The sequence below is a fragment of the Carcharhinus amblyrhynchos genome, chromosome 18, assembly GCF_965287045.1.
Source record: "Carcharhinus amblyrhynchos chromosome 18, sCarAmb.v2.hapA, whole genome shotgun sequence".
In the NCBI taxonomy this organism is placed as follows: Eukaryota; Metazoa; Chordata; class Chondrichthyes; order Carcharhiniformes; family Carcharhinidae; genus Carcharhinus; species Carcharhinus amblyrhynchos.
The window spans coordinates 10,731,516-10,759,449 of NC_137341.1; the positions used below are offsets into that span (position 1 = coordinate 10,731,516).

A 27,934-nucleotide genomic window follows, 5' to 3' on the forward strand; every position below is an offset into this window, starting at 1 on the left:
TATAATTGCTGCACTGTCAGCAAATGCAAGTGAACTTCTAAAGCATCTCTTGGCTATTGGTCTTTAAAATATAGAATTATTTTAGTGTATTTTATTCATAAGCATGACTTCGCTAAACTTAGATGTTGTACTCAATTGATGGGAAGACCAGATTAGATGACTTTTGTAATAAACTATTTGAAAGAGACATTTACTATGCTTCCGTTTAACTGAGTACTGGATTTAATCTTATGATGAGATCATTACTTCAAGTTACGTATTCTGGGCACTGAGCAGTCCTTCCTCGTAGGACAATGTCCTCTGACTTCATGCACATTTTCTCCTAGAATTAATTTCCCTAGTTATTGAACAATGTATCCTTTGATTTATTTCTTTAGAGCAAATATGTTTGGGGATCTTTTAAAATCAGCTTTGTGTTTTTTTTATGTACCAATTTTAAGTTAGAATTTTATTCTATTTTCACTGTATGAAAAGTTAGAAATATTATTGGCAAAACCCTTGACCATTGCTTTCTTGTTTTACAAAAAAAGCAAACCCAGAGATTGATACAAATTAGGAACAGACCATTTGCCCCCCGGAACCTACTCCACCAGTCAATAAGATCATGGCTGAACTGATTCTGGCCTCAACACTGCTATGCTTCCTACCCCTGATACCCTTTGATTCCATTGATTGGTACAAATTTATAGCCCTTTGCCTTAAAAATGTTCAGTGACCATCCCTCTACCAGTCTTGGGGGAATGCATTCAGTTGCAGCCATCGTGGCCCTGCTGTGATATATATGTATCTTTAAACGTTAATTTTGGCAAGAAAATAAATAATTTTCATGCTGTTTTAAGGATCACTTCTGAGGAGTAAAGTCCTCATATTGCAGCGAATGTCAATCTTTCATTTTGACGCGTGTGGGAGATAAGGGCAATGGCCTCCTGACTTGAGTGCCATAATGTGGTTATCAGTCAAAGCTTGACTCCGATCACACCTATGCATTGTATACCACAAACAAGATCACTACCATTTTCCCTAAGTATTATCTCCCAGGAGTGTTTTATAATCCACCCTCAGAGCGGTGTTAAGTTGCTGAAACCATAAAAATATATCTTCAAATTTAAACATTATATTTTATCCAAGATTTCAGTAAATCTGGCAAGCACAAGGGGCTGTCTGTCAACTTTTCCATTGATGTAGGATGTCTTTATTCCACTGTACAAATAGATTAAAGGAAGTCAATAACTTACAAATTTACAGAAGTTATTTACCTTGATACACTTCTATTGTCACGTCTGGCACACAGTTCCATCAACATTCAGAACTGCAATAGGCCACGTCTGGATTGAGTGGAAATGAAAGTTAACATGGCAAAGTTCAGCTATGGATCAATGTTCAGTTTTGTGCTGTTTCCCCACTTCTGATATTTGTTCTTGCTGGGACGTGACCCTTAATTCTGTACTTCTCCCAAGGATGTGGTGTTTCTGCTGTGGGCATAAAGTTTAACCAGCGATAATAGTAACCACGAAAGCCATCAATCTTTTCTAGGTAGGTATTCTTTGACTTGTACTGGGGGAAAAAAGAAGAGAAACTATTTACATTACTTTGGAAAAGCTCGCAAAATTACACTGTAGAGATAGTATCACAACCAAGATGGATAAAGTCTACATCATAGCTGTAGTTGGATACAGTGGATAATTTAGCTCCTGAAATAATATTGATACTATCCTAGCTTGGCTCATTACTGTCTCTTGCACTTAATTATAAATTTACTATAGCTAGATTAAGCATGATAGATAATGATCAAATATAGAAAATCAAAGGTGTAGAAAAGGTAAATTTACATTTTCACATAACGAGCCTGTTATAATCTTGAAACATATTCCTAAATGTTCCTTTCTTTTCACGATCCTTTATTTGACTGTTCTGAATACTCCCATGTTTCACTGAGTTTTCTCCTTCAACCGCACAGATATTCAACGAGATTCTGTCTGCTGTTCCAATCAAACCATAAAAATCTACTGTATTAGAAAAGGGAGTTCTCTATTTTCTGGTTGATATTCCTCACAATCTGTGTGGCCATTTGTCTCATTATTCTTTATAGGGCGATGTTTACATGTTGCTAAATACACCAAGGCAAAGGGCTGAAGACAAGATTTACTATTAAATAGCCCCTGGGTTTTGCCACTGTCCCTTGTTAGGGTTTAAAGGATATATTCTTTACCATTGATGTAGGATATCTTTATTTTGTTGCACAAATAGAGTAAAGGAAGTTAATATCTTACAACTCAAATGCACTTAATTATGTACGATGCACAGTGAGACAGAGGCTGCTACATAAGACTACCAACAAAGAATAAAGAACAATACAGCACGGGAAACAGGCCCTTCGGCCCAACGAGCCCACAATGCCATTTTAACATTGAGTGCCCTCCTCTACCCATGACCTTTGTCTACACCAATTGGGGAAGATTGAGGGAAGACTAATTTATGGACAATTTGTTACACCAATCAGCCTCAGAGCATGTTTTTTGGGATGAGAGAGGAAACTGGAGCACCCGGAGAAAACCCACATAATCACGGGGAGAACGTGCAAACTCCCGCAGACACTGGCCCAAATTCATGTATCTGCACAGCAAACAGTGATAGTTACTGAGCTGTCATATTGCCCGTCAGATGGTCCAGTTTAAGCGTACACTAACACCGTGAAGCACTAGGCAACTCTCGAAGCAACATCCAAGAGCAGCCATCGCACGACCCACCACGTGTGTGCCCCTTGTTGGTCAACAAGATGGACTGAATCTCCTGTGAAGGAAGTATACCACTTATACCTTCCAGGTTTGTCCCCAACCCACACTTGTTGCCTGAAGAACTAAAATTAAAACAGGATCGCCGTTACTGAAAATAGCAAACCTCCAAATGTTTCAGCATATGCCTCATTACATTGCTCTGTCTCCTGATAATTTTCTAACCAGCCAGTTTCTAGAGTTGATCATGTCACCAGGGGAATGAAGTAAAGTTTATTAAAACTGGCTGCTGTGCCATCCTTCAGTGACTGGCTGCAGAGTGTGTTGTGCCCGGGAAAATAGCTGTGTGGGCTGATACCCCATGTTGGTTTAGCAACGCGGTGTGCTCCAAAAAAAACAAACGCTTCTCTTTCACAAAAAGAAAATCAATTCTCATCACATACCCTGTCAAATTTTGGAGGATATTTTGCAGCAAATTCCAATTGTCGAAGGACAACCTCGTTAGGCTGTACCTGATTTCTTGCCATGTTTTGTAGGATGTTTGTGAGATATACGTAGTCCAGCCGCTTTGCTGCGTTGTTGATCAGGGTGCTGTACACATTGACATTGGGGGTTACTCCAGACACCTGAAATTATGGGAGAAATTCAGTAATCTCTGCAATACGGATATTTTTGAAAAGCCGGGATGAAACATTACACCGGGAAAAGGGTAATTGGAGATGATCAGGTTAATGGTTAGTATTGGCTTATTGACTCCAAGAAGGGAACTTTTCTTCTAAGACTCCTTGTACCATTTTGCTTCCATGTGGGAAGGGTAACAACTATCAGAAAACTCAACAGGTCTGGCAACATCTGTAAGGAGAGAAAGCAGAGCTAACGTTTTGAGTCCGTTCGGCTCTTGGTCAGAACTGAAGGGAGGGAGAAGGTGTTAGATACTAGAGTGTAGCTGTGAGAGATTGCAATAAAAATGTAGCAACTTTAAGAACAAAAGTCTGTTTTGGGAGGGGTAGGAGTTGCATTGAGATAATAAACGTATGGGATATTTTAAAAAAGAGAGTTTAAGATGGAGGAGAAAGGTCGCAATCTAAAGCTGCTGAACTCAACGTCGAGCCCTGAGGGCTACAATGTGCCCAATTGGAAGATGAGGTGCTGCTCCTCCAGCTTGTGCTGGGCTTCACTGGAGCATTGCAGCAGGTCAAGGATGGACATGTGGCAATGAGAGCAAGGTGCTGAGTTAAAATGGCAAGTGACAGGAAGGTTGGGAGCATGCTGGTGGGTTGAGCAAAAATGTTCCACAAAGCGGTCACCCAGTCTGCATTTAGTCTCCCTGCTGTAGAGGAGACCGATGTCTCCAGGTCCTTGATAATCCTGCCATCCTCTTTGCTAAACAATGTTATAAGGAGGGGTTGATAGGAGCAAAATTAATGGGAACTATATATATATCAAATCCAGAGTTTCTTTCTCCTTATAATCCCATCTGCTTTACCAATCTTTATTTCATTCTCTCTCTGTATATGATTTTAATCTCGTTTATATTCCCTGGTTTGAAATGAGGGTTTCAGTGAAGATTCTTTATTCTCATTAGTTGTACAGCCCTGTTGTGGCTTTGCCTACACAGACAGATAGTGCAAGATTCCCTGTGGAGGGCATCTTAGAGGATCTGACACCCAATAAGAGCAAGCATCTGGTCAAAAGCCCGTAAAAACTTTGTGGGCAGCTGTCAGCCTAGCTAGCGAACAGTGAGCGTTGTTCCTTCATTGGGCCAAGAGTTGGTAATACCCCAACCTGAGCTTCATAATTAGAGATATTGAGTATGTAAGCAGAGCTTTATAAAGCTCTGGTTAGGCCACAGCTAGAATGTTACATCCAGTTCTGCTCACCACACTTTAGGATGGATGTGAGTGTCCTTGAGAGAGTGCAGAGGAGATGGAGGATTTTTACTGTGGTGAAGGGAATGGGTGGGAGGATTTTGGCTGCAAGGTTAGGTTAGAGAGATGGGAGGTTCTTCTCCTTGGGGTAGAGGGGTTTGGACAGAGGGGGCACAGATATAAGGTTCTGGGCAAAAAATGCAGGACTGTGTGAGGAAGAACATTTTTACACAAGGAGTGGCAATGACCTGGAATTCTCTGCCTATGAGAATGGTAGAAATGGAAAAGGGATCAGTGATTTCAGAAGAAAATTGACTAGGGCCACATGGATAGGGCAGGAAAATGGGCCTGACTGGATTGCTCTACAGAGAGGCAGCAAGGACTCAGCGGGCCAAATGGCCTCCTTCTGTGCCATAATGACTCTTCTATCTATCAATTTCACATTTTGTGTTTAGAGACCAAAGTTGTTTAGTTGCAGCAACCTTCTCCATTTTCAAGAAAATAGGGGCAGTAGATGATTATTTGGATAGAAACAAATGTGCAGGGGTACAGGGAAAAGGAGGGGGAATGGCACTAAGTCATGATGATCGTTTGGAGAGCTGGTGCAGACACAAATGGCCTCATTTGGCACTGTAACAATTCTATGATGTAGCTGGGGTCCACCATTGTTATGCTAAAACCAGCCACTAGGTGGTGCTCAGGAGCAGCTAGAAGGATTCAGTTTCCAACATCTGGACTCTTCCTTCAGAAGAGTTTCCTCTTCCCACCTCTCGCCATCTCCACCGAGATTCATCCTGGAGTCAGACTCACCCAGCTAAGGCCACTGGAAACACGCTCTTTTCTGTGTTTTTGAATATATCATCACACTCAACTGGCTGCCTAACATTAAAGAATCTAACCTGAACAAGGCCTGGAAGCCACCAAGAATCCTCCCATTGACTCCAAGTGCCCGCGGATATTTTCCCTTTATTTCATGCAACATGTAATGAAGTATCAGAGATTACCTTCATGTCACGGAGAAGTTTCAGCCCATCACTTTCTTTCCTGCAGGCTATCGCTAGGTTGCAGAAGGTGTGCATGGTAGGTGATAAACCTCGTTCAATGAGTACTGGCAGCAGGGCCTAAAGGGCATAAATGCACCATCATCAGAGAACAGGAAGAAGACAGCAACAGATATAACCGTGTAGTCAACTTGTAGAACTCTCATCACCAAGTCTAAAGGTTGTGCGTTCACATCCCATTGCAGGGACTTAAGCACAAACATATCTAGGCTGACACTCCCAATGCAGCATCGTGGAGTGCACAATACTGGAGGAGGCACCCTTCGATCAGATGTTCTGCTCTGTCAGATTACAGACCATCGGGTCACTCGTCTGAAATGCAGAGGAGCTAATGGGGCCAATATTTATCCCTTTATCAACCTGTCCGGTCAGTGTTGCTGTTGGTGGGAGCTTGCTGTGTGTAAACTGGCTGCTCCGTTCAAACAGAGCCTACACTTCCAAAAATAGGTACTTCACTGGCTGTAAAGTGCTTTGGGGTGTCCCAAAGTTGTGAAAGGTGCTATACAAATGCAGTGCCTTTCCTTATTTCATAGCTCTGCTATGGACTTAATGGAGGCTGAGAGAAGCTCGTGGTCACAAATGTAATTGAGTTAAATAAAGCTTTGTTCTGGTATTTAAGTTTGAATCCAGCCTGGCCTGATGGATGACTCTGTTTCCTGCAACAGTCTTGGGGGAAATCAATTTGACTCGTTCCAGTTCTGTTACCGGTGGGTATTAGCCCGTCCCACAAAACCAATTTGGTCATTCAAATTATGGCAAGGGATAGCTATGGGTATGATTTTTATATCCCTTGTAATTCATAACAATCAGAAGGCTGTACAATATCCTAACAACACCGTGGATGTACCTACACAACACAGACTGCACCTTTTCCAACAGGGCGGCTCAACACCACCTTCTCAAGGGCAATTAGGGATGGGCAATAAATGCTGACAGAGATAGCGAAGCCCACATCCCGTGAAAGAATATTTAAAAAAAAAACACTGCAGCAAATATTCTGAAAATAAACAGCTTACACAGGAACGTGATGTGAATAACTTCCAAGAAAATTACCCCAGAGAATTTGACGAACCTCGCCAAGAGCAGAAACTGCCACACATCTGCCTGTGAAATAAACATAAAGGCAACATTTCTAAAACTCCCCCTGCTTTTGATCAAAGCCTCAGTGCCTTGGGCAGTGTGGATTGTTACAGCTTCGGTTTGGACGGATGTGGACTCACTCCACACATTTAGCTTCTGATTCTATCCGTTCTGTGGTGCAGTGGCTTGACATTTCTCCACACGGAGAGAAGGGACAAGACAAACCAGACCATTCACTTAGCAAAATCAAAATCTAACAAAGAGGGAGGCAGTAATCGAGTCCAGATGACCCTTTGTCAAAGCTGGGCCTCCTGCGGGCAGCTTTGACAAAGGTTCATCTGGACTCGAAACATCAGCTCTTTTCTCTCCTTACGGATGCTGCCAGACCTGCTGAGATTTTCCAGCATTTTCTCTTTCGGGTTTGGAAGGCAGTGGTGTAATCAGACAAAGTCAGCATGGATTTACAAATGGGAAATCATGCTTGATAAAGTTGACCAAGGAGAATCATGGATGTGGTTTATTTAGACTTTCAAAAGGCTTTCGACAAGGTCTCACATAGCAGATTACTTTGTAAAGTTAAAACACATGAGTTTGTGGGTAGTGTTTTGGAATGGATGGAAAGCTGGTTAGTAGACAGGAGACAAACAGTTGGCATAAATGGGTCTTTTTCTGATTAGCAGTCGGTGACTAGTGGGGTTCTGCAGGGATCTGTGCCAGGACCCCAACTGTTCACATTATACATTAATGATTTGGAATAGGGAACTAAATGTATTATCTCCAAATCTGCAAATGATACAAAGTTGGGTGGGAGGGTGAGCTGTGAGCAGGATGCAGAGATGCTTCAGCGTGATTGGGACAAGCTGAGTGCGTGGGCATTTGCATGGCAGATGCAGTATAATGTGGATAAATGTGAGGTTATCCACTTTGGTAGCAATAATAGGAAGGCAGATTATTACTTGGATGGGTGTAAATTGAGAGAGGTGGATACTCAGCAAGACCTTGGTGTTCTCGTGCATCAATCGCTGAAAGTAAAAGTGCAGATACAGCAGGCAATAAAGGAGGCAAATGGTATGTTGTCCTTCATAAGAACATAAGAAATAGGAGCAGGAGTAGGCCATCTAGCCCTTCGAGCCTGCCCCGCCATTCAATAAGATCATGGCTGATCTGTCGTGGCTCAGTTCCACTTTCCCGCCCTCTCCCCATAACCCTTAATCCCCTCGCTTATCAAAAACCCATCAACCCGCATCTTAAAAATATTTAGCGAGGCAGCCTCCACCACTTCAACGGGCAGAGAATTCCAGAGATTCACCACCCTTTCAGTGAAGAAGTTCCTCCTCAACTCCATTCTAAACCGCTCCCCCCCCAGTCCTACTGTCCTTTCTGAGCGGGAAGAGTCTCTCCACCTCTATCCTATCCATCCCATTCATCATCTTATATGTCGCAATGAGATCTCCTCTCATTCTTCTAAACTCTAACGAGTACAAGCCTAGTTTATTCAGCCTCTCCTCATAGCTCAACCCCCTCAACTCCGGTATCAGCCTAGTAAACCTCCTCTGCACTCCCTCCAAGGCCAAAATATCCTTGCGTAAGTGCGGCAACCAAAACTGCACACAGTACTCCAGCTGCGGCCTCACCAATGCCCTATACAGCCGCAGCAAGACCTCCCTTACTTTTACATTCAATCCCCCTCGCTATGAAGGCCAGCATCCCATTCGCCTTCCTGACCACCTGCTGCACCTGCAGGCTGGGTTTTTGCAACTCATGCACAAGAACCCCGAGGTCCCTCTGCACCGTCGCCTGCTGCAGTTTTTCGCCACGTAAGTAATAGTCCTTCCTACCATTATTCCTACCAAAGTGGACCACCTCGCACTTGCCAACATTAAATTCCATTTGCCAGTTCCTGGCCCATTCGCCCAGCCTATCTAGATCCTTCTGCAGACTCTCCACACCCTCCGCGCAATTTGCCGTTCTACCAATCTTGGTGTCATCAGCAAATTTTGACACCATACACTCGGTTCCCTCCTCCAGATCATCTATATAAATGGTAAATAGCTGAGGCCCCAGCACCGACCCCTGGGGCACTCCACTAGTCACCAACTGCCAATCCGAATAGCACCCATTAACCCCCACTCTCTGCCTCCTATTTGACAACCAATCCTCTATCCACGCTAACACCCCACCCCCAACTCCATGCCCCCTTACCTTCTGCAATAACCTCTTGTGAGGTACCTTGTCAAACGCCTTCTGAAATAGGGAGAGGATTTGAGTATAGGGATAGGGATGTTTTGCTGCGATTGTATAGGGTGTTGGTAAGACCACACCTGGAGTATTGTGTATAGTTTTGATGTCCTTATTTGAGGAAGAATGTCTTTGCTATAGAGGGAGAGCAGCAAAGGTTTACCAGGCTGATACCTGGGGTGTTAGGTCTGACATATCAGGAGAGACTAAGTCGGTTAGGATTATATTCACTGGAGTTTAGAAGAGTGAGAGGGAATCTCATGGAATTTATCCAATTCTAACAGGGTTAGACAGGGTAAATTTAGAAAAAAAATGTTCCCAAGGTGGGGGAGTCCAGAACTCAGGGTCACAGTTTAAGGATAAGGGGTAAACCTTTTAGCGAGGAGAAATTTCTTCACCCAGAGAGCAGTGAATGGTTGGAATTCACCACCACAGAAATTAGTTGAGGCCAAAATGTTATGAAATTTCAAAATGAAATTAGATACAGCTCTCAGGATTAAAGGGATCGAGATATATGGGAGAGGAAGTGGGGAGGAAATCAGGATATTGAATTCGATGATCAGTACGGTCAAAATCAATGGCAGAGCAGACTTGAAGGGTTGAATGGCCTACTCCTGCTTCTAGTCGCCATGTTTTTTGGACTGAGCACCCGGGGGAAACCCATGCAGACTCTGCACAGACAGTGACCCAAGCTGGTAATTGAACCTGGGTCCCTGGTGCCGTGAGGCAGCAGTACTAACCACTGTGCTGCCGTGCTGCCCACATTTTGCAAATTCCATGAAGGTTTCTGTGCCCAGTGAAGGAAGTAAATGATGACACATCACTTGGTGCCATATGCTTTCCCACTCTCGCATTTAGCGGATTTTTCCAGCCAGCTTTTGTTGCAATGCTAATGGTGCATATTGTAAATCTGATAAAATATTGCTCATTTTTTTAAAGACGGAGAATGTAAAATAGACCATCTGATAACTGTGTCATTCTATTCTAGAGATAAAGTTGGTTTATCCAGAGATCCACTTACCTTAGCACCCTCCAGGTCACCCTGCCTGCTCTTTTTCCGAATAAGGGTGTTAAAAAATGAAATGTCCGGCTTCACACCGTGATCGTCCATGAGCGCCAGCAAGGAGGACTCGGACTGGCTGTTTGGTTCCACTACTTCAGCCAATAGTGTGAAAGTTTTAATATCTGGTGCCACGCCATCTTCTTTCATTTTATTTAGAAAGCCACTCAGGTTTCCAATTAACGCGAGTCTGTCAGGCGGCATGGCTACTGTTCCCAAAGAAACAAGGTTCTTCTTGTTGACTTGGACATCGAGTAGGTTAGGTAGATGAGCATCTGGCAGAAGATCAGTGGAGTCTGGATCAACTGGAAGTATTTGGCATCTGGGAACTAGTTCCAAAGAGTGTGCTCCATGGGTCTCCAGCTCCTTCTCCTGCCCATCACTGGATAGTCGGATTGGTGCTTGAATGAGGTTTGATGAAGTTTCACTGTTCTGCTCGGCTGCTGGTTCAGAGACTCTGTAGCTGGCCGGTTGCTCAGACGTCAATCCAAACAGCTGTTCTTCCAATAAACCAACAACCAATGTGCTGCTTTTCGCCAGCCTTTGGCCTTTGACCCTGTGACCTCTCTGTCGCTGCCTCAGCTGCCACATTTCAGCCTCCTCACCCAACAGCAAGCGCGATGCCACGGCCAGGTCCCCGATGCCACAGTCCCTCGTGGCTCGCAGCAGCAGGTTGTAGCTCTTGGCATCGGGCGTAATGCCGAGCTTTAACATCTCTCGCCAAATCTGCGAGAGAGAGAGAGAGAGAGAGAAAGTCAACTCAACATTCAAATGGATTCTCCAGTGAAATGTCTGCAATAATCACAACAGGATCATTGACAGTGAGCAGAGTGCAGACACAGTTACAAACTTCTGGTTTTTAAACCTATTTGTTGAGTCCCATGACTGACTTACTAAACAAAATTTGATCATCAGTTTTTCAAACAAAAAAGCGTTGGTTCACTTATCTCGAGTGTCTGCAGATTGTAGATTGGAACCCCTCTACAACTGGAGCGTATATTCCAGGTTGACACTTCAGTGCAGTACTGCAGGAGTGCAGAACTATGATAGCTGGTGTGTTCCAGAGCAACAACAATGCTCTTTCTACCTTCCCAGGCTGGCTTGAGATGATCCTTGGCCTTGTTTGAGGAACTCAGGTTCTCTTGATGTCAGTGTTAGCAGAAAGCCCTCAACCAATTCCACCAAAACAATGATCAACTTGGTGAAGCTTTTTTGAGTGTAAGTTGCTGCTGTATCTCCTTGTAGGTTAATTATCTCACCCCTGAAAGCATTTAATTGATAATAAACCTCTTTGGAGGTGAAAAGATGCAGTGTAATTGTAAATTGTTTATTTTGATGAATCCTTCTTTGCCTTCTGACAAGCCTGGTCTCTTTCAGTGAGCACGTACTGCAAGGACGCTTCTTCACAATTTGCTTCCTCTTCCTTTTTGGGAAGTCTGTAGTCTGCTCGCTGCCATTGCCTGGTTCCTTGGATCTTACTGTGATACGTAGAGTCATAGAATCCTCACTGGGCAGGAGGTGGCCATTTGGCCCATCAAGCCTGCACCGACAACAACCCCACTCAGGGGCTCTATTCCATAACCCCATGTATGTAACCTGCTAATGTCCCTGGTACTAAAGGGAAACTTAGCATGGCCAATCCACCTAACACACATCTTTGGACTGTGGGAGGAAACCCACGCAGACATGGGGAGAATGTGCAAACTCCACACAGACAGTGACCCAAGCCAGGAATCGAACCTAGGTCCCTGGCATTCTGAGGCAGCAGTGCTAACCATATAGTTTGCTGTTGGGGTGTATCTGTGGTGACCACATCCTTTTCAAGGATCACTCACCCTGTGCTTCTTTATTAACTGACGTTTTGTATCTTGTTGTCTGTTAACTTCATGATGCAGAAACAGAATTGAGGAGCAATAGGAGTAATTCTCACTGCAATGTGTGACAGTGTTCAACCAAAAACGCTCAAAGCTATGCAGCAGCGCGAGCTGTGACATTTAGCACAATTACTGTTCCTCCAGAGAAAATAGACTTCCATTGTGCGCAAACCATTGCCATAATATAAAAATGACCTTTAAAGGGCAGGTCAATAGAGAAAGCTCAGCACAGGTATATGACAGCCCACTGATACAGGCTGACTCACCAGCACACTGCACAGCTCAGCAAAAGGAAGGGGGCACCAATGTATCAGCTGTCCCTTGGGGAAAGAGACAAAAAGCCCAATTCAGCCTCAGCCCTTCTCCGGAGAGATGGAAATACATCAATAGACTCAACCCTCCTGCTTATTCTCAATGTACCCTCTCTACTTTCTCAGGAGACTAAGGAAATTTGGCACGTCAGCTCCGACCCTCACCAATTTCTACAGATGCACCACAGAAAGGATCCTTTCTGGATGTATTACAGCTTGTTATGGCACTTGCTCTGTCCAAAGCCGCAAGTAACTACAACGAGTTGTGAACGTAGTACACTCCATCACACAAACCAGCCTCCCGTCCATTGACTCTGTCTACACTTCCTGCCGCCTCGGCAAAGCAGCCAGCATAATTAAGGTCCCCGTGCACCCAGACATTTTCTCTTCCACCTTCTTCCATCGGGAAAAAGATACAAAAGTCTGAGGTCACATACCAACTGACTCAAGAACAGCTTCTTCCCTGCTGCAACAGACTTTTGAAAGGACCTACTGTATGTTAAGTTGATCTTAACATATCCTAGCTGACTATAACACTACATTCTGCACTCTCTCTTTCTCCTTTATGTACTCCATGGACAGTATGTTTCGTCTGTACAGCGCATAAGAAACAATAATTTTCATTGTATCCCAATACATGTGACAGTAATGAATCAAATCAAATACAACATGGCAGGGTGATGTACCAGCGGGAGATGTAGGCAGTGCCTGGATTCCCCGCCTGGATTCCCCACCAGGAGTCCCTGCTGAGCAATGAGAGGGAGTAAGTAGATACTTTCCCAGTGAGGAAAGGGAGAAGTCAGAGAGCAGAAATGACCACAAGTTGTCTCAGCTTATCCTGTCGGTGTACAGACCAGGAGTGGGAGGAGAAAACAATGCTACAATTACCTGTAGAGAATATCTAAAACCATTCTCGGTGTCCTTGATGCAACCAATCATTAAAGTGCTGAATGTTTCCACATTCATTCTGTGACCACGATGAACTATTTCCTGAAATACAGACACAAGAGATACCTCTGGTAAGAAAGGCAGAAACACTATGCATTCTGTGCAATAACTCAGCTGTGCTCAAGCACACACAATCTTGGAGAATGTTGGAAAAATCGCTAATAGCAACCGGCAGCACTGAGGCACAGTGGTTAGCACAGCTGCCTCACAGCTCAGGGACCCGGGTTCAATCCCAGCCTCGGGTCACTGTCTGTGTGGAGTTTACATGTTCTTCCCATGTCTGCTTGGGTTTCTACCGTGGGCTCCGGTTTCCTCCCACAGTCCAAAGATATGCAGATTAGGTAGACTGGCCTTACTAAATTGTCCCTTAGTGTCCCAAGATGTATAGGTTGTGGGTGGGGGGGGGCATTGGTGGAATTAATACCTGGATTACAGGGATATAGGGTCTGGATGGGATACTCCATTGGAGAGTCAGTGTAGGTTTGATGGGCTGAATGGCCTCCTGCTTGTAAGAATTCCATGATTTCTTAACTTTCCCTATTTCGTTATGAAAAGTTGAAATTTTGCACGTCTTTCTTTATAATTATAACGTCTCGATCTTGATGTCATTTGATTGAACCTTCTGCACAAAATATTCCCATTGTAACCATGCCAATATCTTCTGTGAATTCAACATTGCTTCCTAATCGCTGTATTCAAACAACTTACATTGAGATAGCGCTTTTAATGTAGAAAAACACTCTGGTTGAAAATCAGAAACACTGGGAATCACAGAAGATATTAGGAAGGTGCTTAAGAGCTTGCCAAAGAAATGGATTTTAAAGAGGATTCAAAATGCAGGGAGGGCAGTGGTTTCCAAGGTGTAAGAGACAATGTGGCTGAAGGCAGGGTTTAGTTTTTATTCAGTCACACGATGTGGGTATCGCTGGCCAGGCCAGCATTTATCGTTCCTAATTTATCATCCCAACTCTGAACATCGCACTTTAGGAAAGATGTAGCAAAGGCTCAAGAGGATGAGGAGTGAGGGAATTCCGTTCCGGGGAAAGACTGGAAAAGCTGGGCTTATTATCCTCGGAGAGGAGATTTGATAGAGGCATCCAAAACTATTATGGGTGTGGTAGATAGGGAGAAACTGTTTGCAGTGGCAGAGGAAATGAGAGTCAGAGTTCACCATTTAACAAACTGGCAAAAGAACCGATGGTCATGAGGGAAATCTTCTGATGCAGCGAGTGGTTACAAGCTGGAATACGCTGCTGGAAAGGGCGGTTAAAATAGATTCAAATGCAGCTTTCAATAAGGAATTAGATAAATACGTGAAAGGAAATGATTAGCAGGGCTACAGGCTCCACTTGCCTGGATGAATGTGCTCCAACAAAACTCAAAGCTTGACACTATCCAGGAAAAAGCAGCCCACTTGATTGTGGCACCTCATGCATAAACATTCACTCCCTCTACCACCCTTGCACATTGTCAGCAGTGTGCACCATTGACAAAATGCACTGCAGGAACTCACCGAGGTTCCTTGGACAGCACCTTCCAAACACATAACCGCTAGCATCTCAAAGGACAAGGGCAGCATATACAAGGGAACACCACCAGCTGTAAGTTTCTCTCCAGGGAACTCACCACCCTGAGTTGGAAATATATTGCTGTTCCTTCACAGTCGCTGGGTTAAAGTCCTGGAATGCTCTCCCTAACAGCACTGTGGCTGTACTTACACCATATGGACTGCAGTGGTTCAAGAAAGCAGCTCATCACCATCTATTCAAGGGAAATTAGGGATGGGCAATAAATGCTGGCCTAGCCAGCAACACCCACGTGCCATGACTGAATTTTTTAAAATCAGTACTGGAGAATACTAATGATACATTGACTCAAGTGCCAGTTCCTTACCCGAAGCACACTGAAACAAGCCTTTAGATCGGAGCAGACAGCATATGCCTTTAACATTGCATGGTATGTGATCAGGTTAAGACAGATGTTATTGCTGCTTAATTCTTCCCGGAGCTTTGTGGCAAATTGCAGACCAGACTCCTTCCAGGGGGACTCTGCACAAGCGTTGAATAGGGCAGTGCAAGTGGCTTCAGAAGGAGTCACAGCTCTCTTCTTCATCTGCAAAAACATGATTCATTCCAATTACAATTCTATCAACAACCAGCACTTGTGTAGCATCAGGAACTGTAATAAAACACCAGAGGTGTTTCACATGAGTGTAATCACCTAAACTAATAATCCAGAGACCCAGGTCCAAATCCCACTACGGCAGATAGTAAAATCTGCATTCAATAATAATCTGGAATTAAAAGTCTAATGACGACCGTGAAACCATTGTCAATTGTTGGAAAAACCCATCTGATTCACTAATGTCCTTTAGGGAAAGAAATCTGCCGTCCTTACCTGGTCTGGCCTACATGTGACTCCAGAGCCAAAATAATGTGGTTGACCCTTAAATGTCCTCAGGGATGGGTAGTAAATACTGGCCCAGCCAGTGACACACACATCCCATAAATAAAATTTAAAAAAAGGCAAAAATTGACCACGCACCAAAAAGGAGATATTAGGACAAGTAATGAAAAGGTGTAAGTTGCATCTAAAAAGGGGGAGAGAGAAGGAAAGATTTAAGGAAGGAATTTTAGAGCTTATCACCAAAGGGCTGAAGATCCAGCTGCCAATGGTGAGTGCAATGACTACAGTGATACTTATCATATTTACATCTCCTAGGCCTTATCGCCTGTACCTGGGGTTACATGCTCACACAGGGAGCCCATATTTGACAATGTCTAATGTGGCTGTGGTACACAGATGTTACAAGTATGATAAAATACAAACACTTAGCTTAATCTTAAATCAGAGACTGGGAAGGACCGTGTGTGTGTGTGTGTGTGTGTGTGTGTGTGTGTGTGTGTACACATGTATGTGTGCATGTATGCCAGGAAGTGGTCACATATGCACAATTCTGTGTTTTTTAATGTTTCTGGGAGCATGTGCTAGCTGGGAAATGAAGCAGACGAGTAGTTAGCATCCTTACCTTCTTCAGACTGGGAACAGGCCCTGCGCATCTGCAGAGGAAAAGAAATGAGAAAGTGCAGAAAAGCAGGTCAGGTGACCTGAATGGGAGCACCAATCACAGGGAGCAAGGCACGGGGAGGCAGATAGCAAGAGATCCCAGAAGTCAAGTAGAAAGGAGCAGAACAATAGGCTTCAAGTTAAAGACAGAGCTGCAGGGAGCAGACTTGAAGCAAGGTGGGCCTAACAGAGGTCCAGAAGATTTAAGAAGGCAGCCCAGTGTTGGTAACTCTGTGTTGTGGGCTGTAGGGGCAAAGATATCTCTTTGGAACAGTCATGTTTTGCTTGGCACTGGCCAAGATCTGAAACTGTGCTTGGATGGTGAAACTGAGTGTACTTGGAGTTGCAGCAAAAGGATTCTCAAAAGGAGAGACTGAAACCCTGGAGACAGATTCTTGTTGAAGCCATCTGAGTGGAAGTGACATTTGGAGAAAGTTACAAGTTAAGTTCTTCAAATGCAGAGGCTGGCTCAAAATGTTTTTCACATAAGTTTCTAAAATAAAAGGCACTGTTAGCTGCCTCAGCCTTGTAGCACCAGAGATCCAAGTTCAATTCTGGCTTGGGTGACTGTCTGTGGGGAGTTTGTACATTCTCCCCACGTCTGCATAGGTTTCTTCTGGGCGCTCCGATTTCCTCCCACAGTCAAAGATATGCAGGTTGGGTGGATTGGTCGTGCTAAGTTGCCCCTTAGTGTCCCAAGATATGTAGGTTAGGGGGATTAGTGGGGTAAATATGTGGGGTTACAGGGATAGGGCCTGGTTGAAATGCTCATGTCGGAGAGTCGGTGTAGACTCGATGAGAAGAATGGCCTCCTCCTGCCACTGTAGGGATTCTATATACTGTAAATGATCTTATCTTTCTGAATTTTATGTGTCTGTAAAGATATTGCTAGAGTAAAAGGAATATTGTGAGTTTGAATAATTTTCTTGCATTCGTATTGAGATCTTTCCTACCCCTTTCTCCGGTGTAATATAGTCCATTTTTTTTTAAGAATCATAGAATCCCTACAGTGCAGATGGAGGCCATTCAGCCCATCGAGCCTGCATCGACAACAATCCCCAGGCCCTATCCCTGTAACCCCATGTATTTACCCTGCCAATCCCCCAACACTGATAGTCAGTCAATCTAACTCACACATCTTTGGACTGTGGGGGGAAACCAGAGCACCCGGAGGAAACCCATGCAGACATAGGGAGAATGAGCAAACTAAACACAGTCAGTGACCTGTGGCTGGATTTGAACTCAGGTCCCTGGCACTGTGAGGCAGCAGTGCTAACCGCTGTGCCACCCTTGTTTAAAAAATGTCTTATTCTTTGCAATTGAAGTTCATCAGCAGACTCCTAAGAGGTTGTTCAGTAACCTACCTCCAGTTTTTAAAATAAGTTAGAATCTATTCAAGCCAGGTCCCAACTTTGAGATGGGGCTTGTCCAGTACTCTCAGCTGGGATCGTAACAGAGATTCTTTAAGACTCACTCCCACACCCTAGAACAGAGTAACATTGGCGTGTAGCCTGGAGTGGCAGGTCCACACTTACACCATAAATCTACCTTTCCACATGTATCTCAATCCACTGCTGAGACAGGAGTGTTGAAAACAATTCTTTCCAAGGCCCACAAATTTCAACAAGTGCATATCAGCAAATGAGAACAACACAAAGCGCAAATAGGATGGCGAGAGCTGGATTTCAAGAACCAGACCATAGAGTCTGGATGTGGCTCATTGTGTTATATTGCGTTGGGCAGTCTCCAGTACTCACATCATTGTACAGTTGAAAGGCTTTTTTCAGGTAACCCACTCGTCCACAGCCCCCTATCAGCACTGTGTAATTGTACTCCTCCGGGAACAGCCGTTCTTCCTTGACCATTTGAGTCTCAAACATGTCCAGAGCCTCAGCTAACTAGACAGGAGAAAGATACCAGTGTGACAATTATCAAAGTAATTGGAACAATTATTAAAAGTACTCACTGAGAAAAGGGTTTATTCATTTAATCCATCAGTCCAGCACATGGCAACAGCAGCAATAAAAGGCCATTGGCTGAGCTGATATGGCTAATGTGTAAATATTAGTTTTGGTTTCCCCATCCAGACTACTTGAGTTACAAAGAAATATTACAGAAGTTGTGCATTTTCTTGTTGGGAAAATACACTGGGCTGATCAAATAGCAGTGTTGTTACAAAGGGGATTAAAGCAAATTGCTGGAATCTGAAACAAAAATCAGAAAATGCGGCAAACTCTCATAGAATTCCTACAGTGCAGAAAAAAGCCATTCAGCCCATTGAGCCTGCACTGACAATGATCCCCTACCCAGGCCCTATCCCTGTAACCCCACATATTTACCCTGCTAATCCCTCTAACCTACGCATCTCGGAACACTAAGGGGCAATTCAGCATGGCCAATGCACCTAATCCACACATCTTTGGACCATGGGAAGAAACCAGAGCACCTGGAGGAAACCCACGCAGACACAGGGAGAAAGTGCAGACTCCACACAGTCACTCAAGTTGGGAATCGAACCCAGGTCCCTGGCACTATGAGGCAACAATGCTAATCAGTGTGCCACGTGCCACCCACTCTCTCTCCAGAGAGTTCATCAGGCCTGCTGAGATTTTCTAGCAAAGGGGACTGATTGAGTTGAACTGCATTCCTTGTTCATACTAGTAAAACAAAGTAAAAAGGATATTAAAATTATTCCATACAAAGGATACCAGATTTGTAGAACACATTATTTGGGGAGCTGCTTACAGTTTTGGTTTCCATTTTGGAGAAAGAATGTAAGTGCGTTGGAAGCAGCTCAGTTTACTGGACTCACTCCTGGGATGAAGGACTTATCTTCAGAAAAGTTGAACAGGCTGCGCCAATGATCACTGGACCTCAGAAGAATGAGAGGTAACCTTATTGAATTAAACAAGATCCTACAGGGAGTTCATAGGATAGATACCAGGAGGATGTTTCCACTTGTGGGCGAGACTAGAACCAGGATACACAGTTCAAGAATAAGAGGTTTTAAGACAGAGATGAGGAGAATTGTTTTCTCTCAATGGGATAAATAGATTTTTGATGAACAAGAGTGTGGGGGAAAAAAGGAAAGTGGAATGGAGGCCAGAACTAGATCAGCTATGATCTTACTGATTGGCGGAACAGCTTTGAAGGGGTGAATGGCCTACTCCTCTCCTCTGTTCCCATGGAGACTGAGGAAACACACAGTGAAAATAAGAAACAACAGCTATAAGGAAGGGTAAAAGGATGTGGTTGGTGGGTTAAGCTGTGACAATTCATCCCTGCTCCTAGATGTTATACTCAGGTACAAAAACTGACAAGTGCAAAGTAGCTTTAAGCCCTACATATCTGGCTTTATTTAAAATTACAATTTTTAACCAAGATGTGCTGGGCCAGCTTTATAGAGGCTGACTCTGGGGATTCAGTACAGAATGGCTGTTTGACACAGTGTTATGGGCTGTAAGAGCCCACACTCTAAAAAGATTGACCTCGACTGAAGGACCACCACTCTTCCGCCACTTTGCAGCGTGTGATAACCATCGTGTCTGTTATATATTTAAGTGGTTGCACGATTGCTTTAAGAGCCAGTCGCATGATTCAATGGTGATGACACTGGGGGTTTCCGCAGTGAAACTGTTTAGTTTCATGGTCTATTCTGCATAGACAACAGTTCCTGTATCAAACCTTGTTGTTATTTTGAATTTACATGAGCAAACCTCATCATCTTTTTGTGTAAAACTCACAACCCCAACTTAGTTAGAACATTACAATGTCATACAACTGACCAGAATCCATTCTGTTTATAGCACTGGCATTTATCCAAGTGCAATTAAAAATTTAACAAACATTCGTGTTATTTATGGAATTGTGCATTAAAAGAAATCTACTGAAGGTGATCTCACCCTATGGAATTAGCTCCTCTGACAACACCTCACATGTACATTGTAGGAAGCCACTGTTTTATTTAACATTTTCTATGGTATATTTTTATTAACATTTTCATGTGGGATAAATCCTGCTGAAAGCTTAACACATTACAGTGTTACTTGTGCATATTCCCAGCTCTCAACTAACCTTGGCAAAGACCACCCTTGCCTCATGCACAATGCATGATCAGATGTTAGAACCAATTAGTGTTGGCCATCTTACGTGGTGTGTTTAATTAACCAATGAATGTAAACAGGCATTCTTTAGGGTAATGAGTAAAGAACAATAGGGAGACTGGAGAGATTGGTACAGAGGCTGGCGACATCTGGTGGAAGCAAGGTTGGGTCTGAGAGAGAGAGAGACAGAGGGGGATGGTGAGTGATACTAAAAAGCTGGTGTATATTTTGAATCAACTCCTAATAAACTCTTATGATTTACCGATGAAGTGAATTCTTGAACCAAACAGCATTAATATGGAAGAATATTAAAAGGCCAGGTTTCTCTTGAATTCACAAATAGTTATTTCTGTGGCCTCTGCTGGAATGATCCTGAGCAACTGTGCTGTGGGAAGGCAGGACTGTGTTCCTTAAGCAGGGTGAGCAGAGGCAGGTTCTATACTCAGGGCGAGACTCGAGACAGTTTCTGGTGGAAAGAGGGGTGAAAGGCTCTGTTCCAGTCATCATTAGCACATGTTCTGTATGTAATAGTGCCTGAAGTTTGCTTGATGCAAATTCATCACTTTATCCTCTTGTAATGCCTCAGCTCTGGTCGCCACCCTTCAGAAAGAATGTGAGGTCCCTTAAGTTTAAAGTTTATTTATTAGTATCACAAGTAGGCTTACATTAACACTGCAATGAAGTTACTGTGAAAAGCCCCTAGTCACCACACTCCGGCGCCTGTTCGGGTACACTGAGGGAGAATTTAGCACTGCCAATGCATCTAACCAGCATGTCTTTCAGAATGTGGGAGGAAACCCACACAGACATGGGGAGAATGTGCAGATTCTGCACAGCCAATGACCCAAGCCGGGAGTCAAACCTGGGTCCTGACGCTGTGAGGCAGCAATGCCACTAGGAAAAGTGTGCGGTGGGGAGATTTACCACAGTGGGTTCAGGGATAATGGAATTTAGCTATAATATTAGGTTAGAGAAGCTGAGATTATTCTCCAAGGACTAAAGTAAAGGAAGGTTTGTTATGGGTGTATAAAATTACCATAGGATTAGAAAAGGTAGATAAATAAAGCTGTACCCATTAGTTGGTCATACAACTGAGAACGATATTTAACCAAACTCCAGACCTTATTTTCCTTGATGAGTTTTTTGCACTGTAGGAAGTACCAGTACGTAGTGTTCCTTCTGCTTCGTTTCCATCTCGCTTCGGGACTTTTAACGCCCTCCTCGCTCTGATCCTCGGTGTCACTGTATCTGGAATCCTCCAGCTCTGGGGAGCTCTTACGAAAGTATCGTCTGGAAGAGTAGATTGTGGCTCGTTCCCCAAATCCTTCAGTTTCTTCTTCGGGCAAGGTAGGCGATGCTTTGTTCCCCTGTGCATCTTGGCAGTGCCTGTCCTCTGTATCAATGTTCTGCCCATTGCTGAGCAGCCGCGGTAAATTCGTCCACCCGCAGTTCTGACCCAACAGATTTCTTTGGTGTGTCACATTCCTAGGAAACGGGGCTCTCAGAGGGCTGCTCCTCACAAGAGTACTCAGGTGTCTGGATTGGGACAGGTATGGATACAGCGAAGAACAAAGTCGTAAGGAAAGGTACATCTGGTAACGCTGAAGGTGTAAAATACCCGGCCAAGTCATCTTCTGCAAATTCCTTCCTGTTTCAGTCTACGTTCTGTGAAATGGATCTCTCTGCTGGAATAGCAAGTTAAAAACAAATGCAGTATTATAGGTAAACTTTTACACAAGAAGACTGAATTCACTGTGCCAAGATTACATTCAGTCTTAGATGCTGAGGTCAGGGGTAGTGTAATATTGGCTACAACACAAATCAAACATTTTGATAACACGGATCATAAATAACAAGTTAAATCCAGATATAAATTAAATAAAAACAGAAAATGCCGGAAATAGTTGATAGGTCAGGCAGCACCAATGGAAAGAAACAGAGTTAAGGTTTCAGATGGTGGTGACCTTCTATCAGGACGCTTGGTACATGACGGGTCCTGGTAGCCATGAAATTAAATTGAAGTTATATTTTAGTTGGTTTTATATAGGGCGGCACAGTGGTTAGCGCTACTGCCTCACAGCGCCAGGGACCTGGGTTCAATTCCAGCCTCAGGTGACAGTCTGTGTGGAGTCTGCACTTTCTCCCTGTGTCTGTGCGGGTTTTCTCAGGGTGTTCCGGTTTCCTCCAATTCTCGAAAAATGTGTAGGTTAGGTGGATTCGCCAGGCTAAATTATCCCTTAGTATCCAAAGATGTGTAGGTTAGGGGAATTAGCGAGGTGAACATGAGAGGTTACAGGGATCGGGCCTGGGTAAGATGCTCTGTTGGTGCAGACTCGATGGGCCAAATGGCTTCAGTCTGCAAAGTTAGGATTCTATGATTCTATATGTACAACCCTTGCCAAGAGAGACCCCTATGCCTTAATCCATCTCACAGAACATATTTCAATCAGTGGGAGCACTGAGTGTGGATGAGGGGTAGAAATAGACAGGTAGGCAGGAGCTCCATCCTGTTTATAATTAATTGTTTGTGGTTAACACACGTTTGGAATTATGGAGGCGTATGTGGGTTGCAGCCTTGGCTTCTTACTTAAGCAGTCTTGCTCCAGAACCCTCATCCCTGGAGACCATCTACCTTTGTTGCTATTCCCTAAAGTAGCAAGTTTCCTGGGTAAAGAAGTTTCTTCTGAATTCCCTGTTGGATTTCTTGGAGACTATCAGATACTGATGGCCACTACTTATGTTCTTCCTCATAAGAGGGAACGTTCTCTCTGTATCCACTCCATCAAAACCATTTGTAACTTTGGAGGATCTCTACTAGATCACCCTCAGGCTTGTTTTTTTTTCCAGAAGAAAAGACACACGGCCTGTCAATTCTTTCTGGATGTACACTTGCACATTTCTGGTGTCATCCTTGTAATTCTTCTCTTCCTTGTAATGCCCCTTGCTTCACATTTCCCCTTGCAGTGTTCTAATAACAGTTGCATCTGTACTTGAGATAAAAACAAACAGCACACGACGACAATGTAATACATGACAGTAGGGATAGACCATTCAGCACCTTGGGCACATTCCAACAGTCAATTTGAACCAGACTGATCTGTATCTTAACTCCATTTACTTGCCGTGGCTCCAGTAATCCTCAATAACCTTTCCTGAAAAAAATCTCATTGCGAACCTTTCAGGAGATCAATTCAATTTCAGAAGTGGTTGATTTAAAAGAAAAAAAACACCTGGGGGAGCTTTACCACACTGAGCCAAATTTCAAAGCCACTTGAGGAGATATTGGGGCAGGTGACCAAAGACTTGGTCAAAGAGGTAGGTTTTAAGCAGTGTCTTAAAGGAGGAAAGTAGAGCACCAGAAGTACTCAGGGAGGATAGTCCAGAGCTTGGCAGCTGAAGGCACAGCCTCAATGGTGGAGCAATTGCATTCTGGGAACTTCAAATGGGCAGAATTAGAGAGTGGCACAGGGTGTTGCAGGGCTGAAGGATATTAGAGGGGGGCAAGACCATGAAGCAAAGATTGGAATTACCTTACCAGGACCCAGTGTATATTAGCGAGCATAGGCGTGATGGCTGAACAAGACCGTGAGACTTTGAGGACGTAGAATCATAGACTCCTACAATGCTGAAGGCCATTCGGCCCATTGAGTCTGCACCGACCACAATCCCACCCAGGCCCTATCCCTATACATTTACCCTAGCTAGCCTCCCTGACACTAAGGAGCAATTTAGTATGACCAATTTACCTAACCTGCATCTTTGGACTGTGAAGGGAAACCCACACAGACACAAAGGCAACATGCAAACTCCATAAAGACAGTGACCCAAGCTGGGAATCAAACCCGGGTCTCTGGCGCTGGAGGCAGCGGTGCTAACCGTTGTACCACCGTGCCGCCCAGTGACAGCAAAACTTTGGATGATCAGAAATTTGCAGAGATAGAAATGGGGAGGCCAACAATCAAAAATCTGGGTGACCATCACACAGGTAGAGGATGAAGGGATTCTTTGGCATGGGGCTGTTAGACCGGGGTGGGGGGGGTGTTGGATAAAGAGTTGGTGTTGATGCTGGATGAGATGTGGGAACATGCAAACAGGAGGAGGGACGGAACAGCACTTGTCAGAAGTTTAAACGATCAGATTACAGGACAAATAGCATCCTGCAAGCTTTCAATCTAGGACTCAGGGCAGCTGACTAATATAGGATAATCCTGTAAAAGAGGAGATATAGTTTGTCAACCTGACTGGAATGGTCAAGTTTACAGGTAACAAAGGCGAGGGTTTCAGGTGCAAGTGAACTGAGGTTCGGCACAATCGGGTAATGTTATGCGGGTTAAAATTGATGAGGTGGCTACTTGGTCAGGACCTCATCTCAGAATCAAATCTGACACCAAGCTCACCGTACCTGGTTCCATAACTTACAATATCAGCCAGTGTCACAGAATGAGTGAACTATTACAGCTCAGAAAGCTGCCATTTGGATCACTGTGTCTGCACCAGCTCTCCAAATAAGCAACTCACTGTTAGCCATTCCCTCACCTTCTTCCCATAACCCTGCCCATTCTACCTTTCCAGATAATAGTCTAATTCCTCTTTGAATGCTTCAATTAAACCTGCTTCTACCACACACAGGCAGTACATTCTGGACCCTAACCAATTGCTGCTTATTAAAAATTTCTCCTCATATCACTTTTCCTTCTTTTATTAATTAATTTAAACCTGGGCCCTCTTGTTCTCGATCCTTTTATGAGGTGGAGATGCTGGAGTTAGACTGATTCTTTTATGACTGGGAACAGTTTCTCCCTATCTATTCTGTGCATGTTCCCTTCGCCCCATTTCCATTCATTTAACTTTATTTCATTTTTAAAATTTTCATTTTTTTCTATCATTTCATTTTTCCACCTTTTTTTAAAATCATCACTTTTCATCATCCACGTTTCCCCCTCCCCCCAACCCCAACCATGGTCTCCTCTCACCCACCTCACTAGGGCCATCTGTTAGATGTCTCAGGTTGTCCTTGACACACAGCTTATCTTTGTTCAGCCATAAATACATCCTGATCTCTTAATGTGCACTCTTCTTACTAATGATCATCACCATTTACATTCCCTTTGCCTTTTCATCTATGACATTTTTGTAAATCTCTGTTCCCCTCACTCTCACAGTACGAATCTCATCCTATGTTCTTCAGCTCTGACCAAGAGTCATCCAGACTCGAAACATTGGCTCTATTCTCTCTCCGCAGATGCTGTCAGACCTGCTGAGATTTTCCAACACTTTCTGTTTTTGTTCCAGTTGCCAGCATTTGCAATAATTTGCTTTTATCTTTACCTAATTTCTGCAATCTATCTTTATCACAGAAGTTCCTCACCCCTGCTGCAGAGCACTGGGGCTGAGATACCCGCCAGATATTATCCCAACAGCAAAAGGCCCAAACAAAACTTAAACATGACTCTGTCTATACTTCCTGCTGCCTTGGAAAAGCAGCCAGCATAATCAAGGACACCCAAGACATTCTCTCTTCCACCTTCTTTAGTCTGGAAAAAGATTCAAAGTCTGAGGTAATGTACCAAACAACTCGAGAACAGCTTCTTCCCTACTGCCATCAGTCTTTTGAATGGACCTACCTCGCATTAAGTTGATTTTTCTTTACACCCTAGCTATGACTGTAACATGACATTTTGTACTTTCTCCTTCTTTATGAATGGTACACTTTGTCTGTATAGCAAGTAAGAAACAATACTTTTCTTTGTATACTGATACGTGACAATAATAAATCAAAACAAAAAAAAGGGTGTAAACATTCCAGACTATAGTAAAATTTAAACCTGGATTAAAACATTCCAGACCACATTACAATGTAAACCTGGATTAAAAGATTCAAACATTAAAATTTAAACATGGATTAGACCAAACCAGACTATATTTAATACTTCAACAAATTTCCATTTGAACTGTCCTCTGGAATTGCAACACTCTCCTTGTTCCCATGTGCTTCCGGTCTGACGGAAACCCCGCCCACATAGAGCACGATTGGTCGGTTTATTAGAGTCCGCGACGTGATTGGAGGACTCGCTAACAGACCTCAGACTGTAATTGGTCAATACTACTGTCAATCAAAAGGAGCCCGGCTACCCAGCCCAGAGCAATGGGTTGTCGAGCGATGGATCCCCCCCCCCCGCCAAATCAATCCAAATTTCCAGAGTCTGAAATTCAAAAATGCATTTTTTTCATTGGAATGTGTTAAAATTACAACATTTAAAAGACATTTGGATGGGTACATGGATGGGAAAGGTTTAGAGAGAGTGGGCCAAACACAGGCGAATGGGACTAGTTCAGTTTAGGAAACCTGGTCGGTATGAATGAGTTGGGCCGAAGGGCCTGTTTCTGTGCTGTACATCTCTATGATTATAAAAAAGCAACATTTCACAATGAAGTCTAGGAGGACAAACCCCCAGTTACCCCATGCTGTGGAATCCCTTCGAATCCCTCTGTTCCCCTGTCCTTCTTTGAAAACATCTTTAAAACACTCCCTTTTCATTGAGAAAGTTTGTGATCACTCCTCCTAACATCTCCTTCTCCAACAGAGTGTCATTTGGGTGTGTTTGTTACAGGCACTGTATAGCGCAAGAAAATGCCCCACTGTAGAAGAGCTTGCAGCTCCAGTTATCTGAAGACTAACGGACATCAAGCCTGATGGACATCATCTTTGATTTCAAGGGTCCGCTGTCAATTTGTTATTGAATGGTTTATCAATAGGTTGCGTTTAATGCCATACATGCACAGTTGTACAGTATTACTCCATGACATCATTGTGAGCGATCGAGTAGGCAGAGACCAGAAGCAGAATTATTTATCAATCAGTTATTAAAGACAGTGATTTTAAAAGCCTCACCTTCTCTGAATTGGTAGGGCGGAGAGGAGGAATGGAACTCAGGGGCTTGGGATAGGGAGGTCTCTGATCCAACTGGTTTCGTCCGCAATCCTGGATTACAACCTCCATATCCCACATTTGCAGCTGCGGGGTTCCTTCCCGGTGACAAGTAATGGGGAAGAAGCTCTGGTGAATGGTTTCAGGATCCAGCTGACATTGTCTCCTGCAAAGGACGTAATATAGTTAGTTTTCTGTGCATGAGTGGACAACAGCACATGTGCCGATGTGGGCAGCAGCACCTATCTTGCACTGGCAGGAGACACTGTAATCACTAGTACGCCAACTGGAACAAATTATATTTAACTAGCACCTTTAACACAATGAAATATCACAAGTCACTTCACAAGAGCATTATAAGACAAACCAGGCTGTATGATGTGATATTAGATGAGATAACCAAGCAATTGGTTAAAGAGGTAGGTTTTAAAGAATGTCTCAAGAGGGGAAGGTAAAGTAGTGAGGTGTGGGATGGGAGTTCCAGAGCTTGGGCTCAAACAAGTGAACACAACTCTGTTACCATCAGATTTTTGAATGGACCTACCGTATATTAAGCTAATCTTTCTCTACACTTTAGCTGTGACTGTAACACTACATTCTGCACTCTCGCTTTTCCTTTTCCCCTATGTGCTCTGTGAATGGTATGCTTTGTATAGCACAAAAGA

General features: G+C 43.7%; 1 protein-coding gene across 5 annotated transcripts; it reads right to left on the minus strand.

Moving 5' to 3' along the window:
* Positions 1–28: 28 nt before the first annotated feature.
* Positions 29–27,435, minus strand: ptcd1 (pentatricopeptide repeat domain 1). Of its 5 annotated transcripts, none has more exons than XM_080206354.1 (10): positions 26,272–26,339; positions 23,235–23,325; positions 21,463–22,026; positions 17,996–18,136; positions 15,066–15,284; positions 13,113–13,214; positions 10,001–10,765; positions 5,605–5,721; positions 3,176–3,358; positions 29–1,554 (listed from the first exon to the last, which is right to left on the minus strand). In XM_080206354.1, the coding sequence occupies exons 3-10, from the start codon at positions 21,970–21,972 to the stop codon at positions 1,381–1,383; spliced, it is 2,211 nt and encodes a 736-aa protein (XP_080062480.1). In that variant the 5' UTR covers positions 21,973–22,026; positions 23,235–23,325; positions 26,272–26,339; the 3' UTR covers positions 29–1,380. The 5 variants fall into 5 exon arrangements, with proteins under 5 accessions (XP_080062480.1, XP_080062482.1, XP_080062483.1 ...); XM_080206356.1 differs by having other exon boundaries at positions 23,235–23,330; positions 26,272–26,332; XM_080206357.1 differs by lacking the exon at positions 26,272–26,339 and adding an exon at positions 25,966–26,260.
* Between the last annotated feature and the right edge of the window lie 499 nt (positions 27,436–27,934).

What these genes read in the sequence shown, in the direction of transcription:
- ptcd1 (XM_080206358.1), bottom strand. Translation starts at nt 21,972, where the DNA reads ATGACTTGGCCGGGTATTTTACACCTTCAGCGTTACCAGATGTACCTT. An exon ending in AACTTCTCCGTGACATGAAG is followed by an intron (nt 3,359 to 5,604) that starts GTAATCTCTGAT and finishes CCATAATTTCAG; the next exon opens with GTGTCTGGAGTAACCCCCAA. An exon ending in ATCCTCCAAAATTTGACAGG is followed by an intron (nt 1,555 to 3,175) that starts GTATGTGATGAG and finishes TTTTTCCCCCAG; the next exon opens with TACAAGTCAAAGAATACCTA.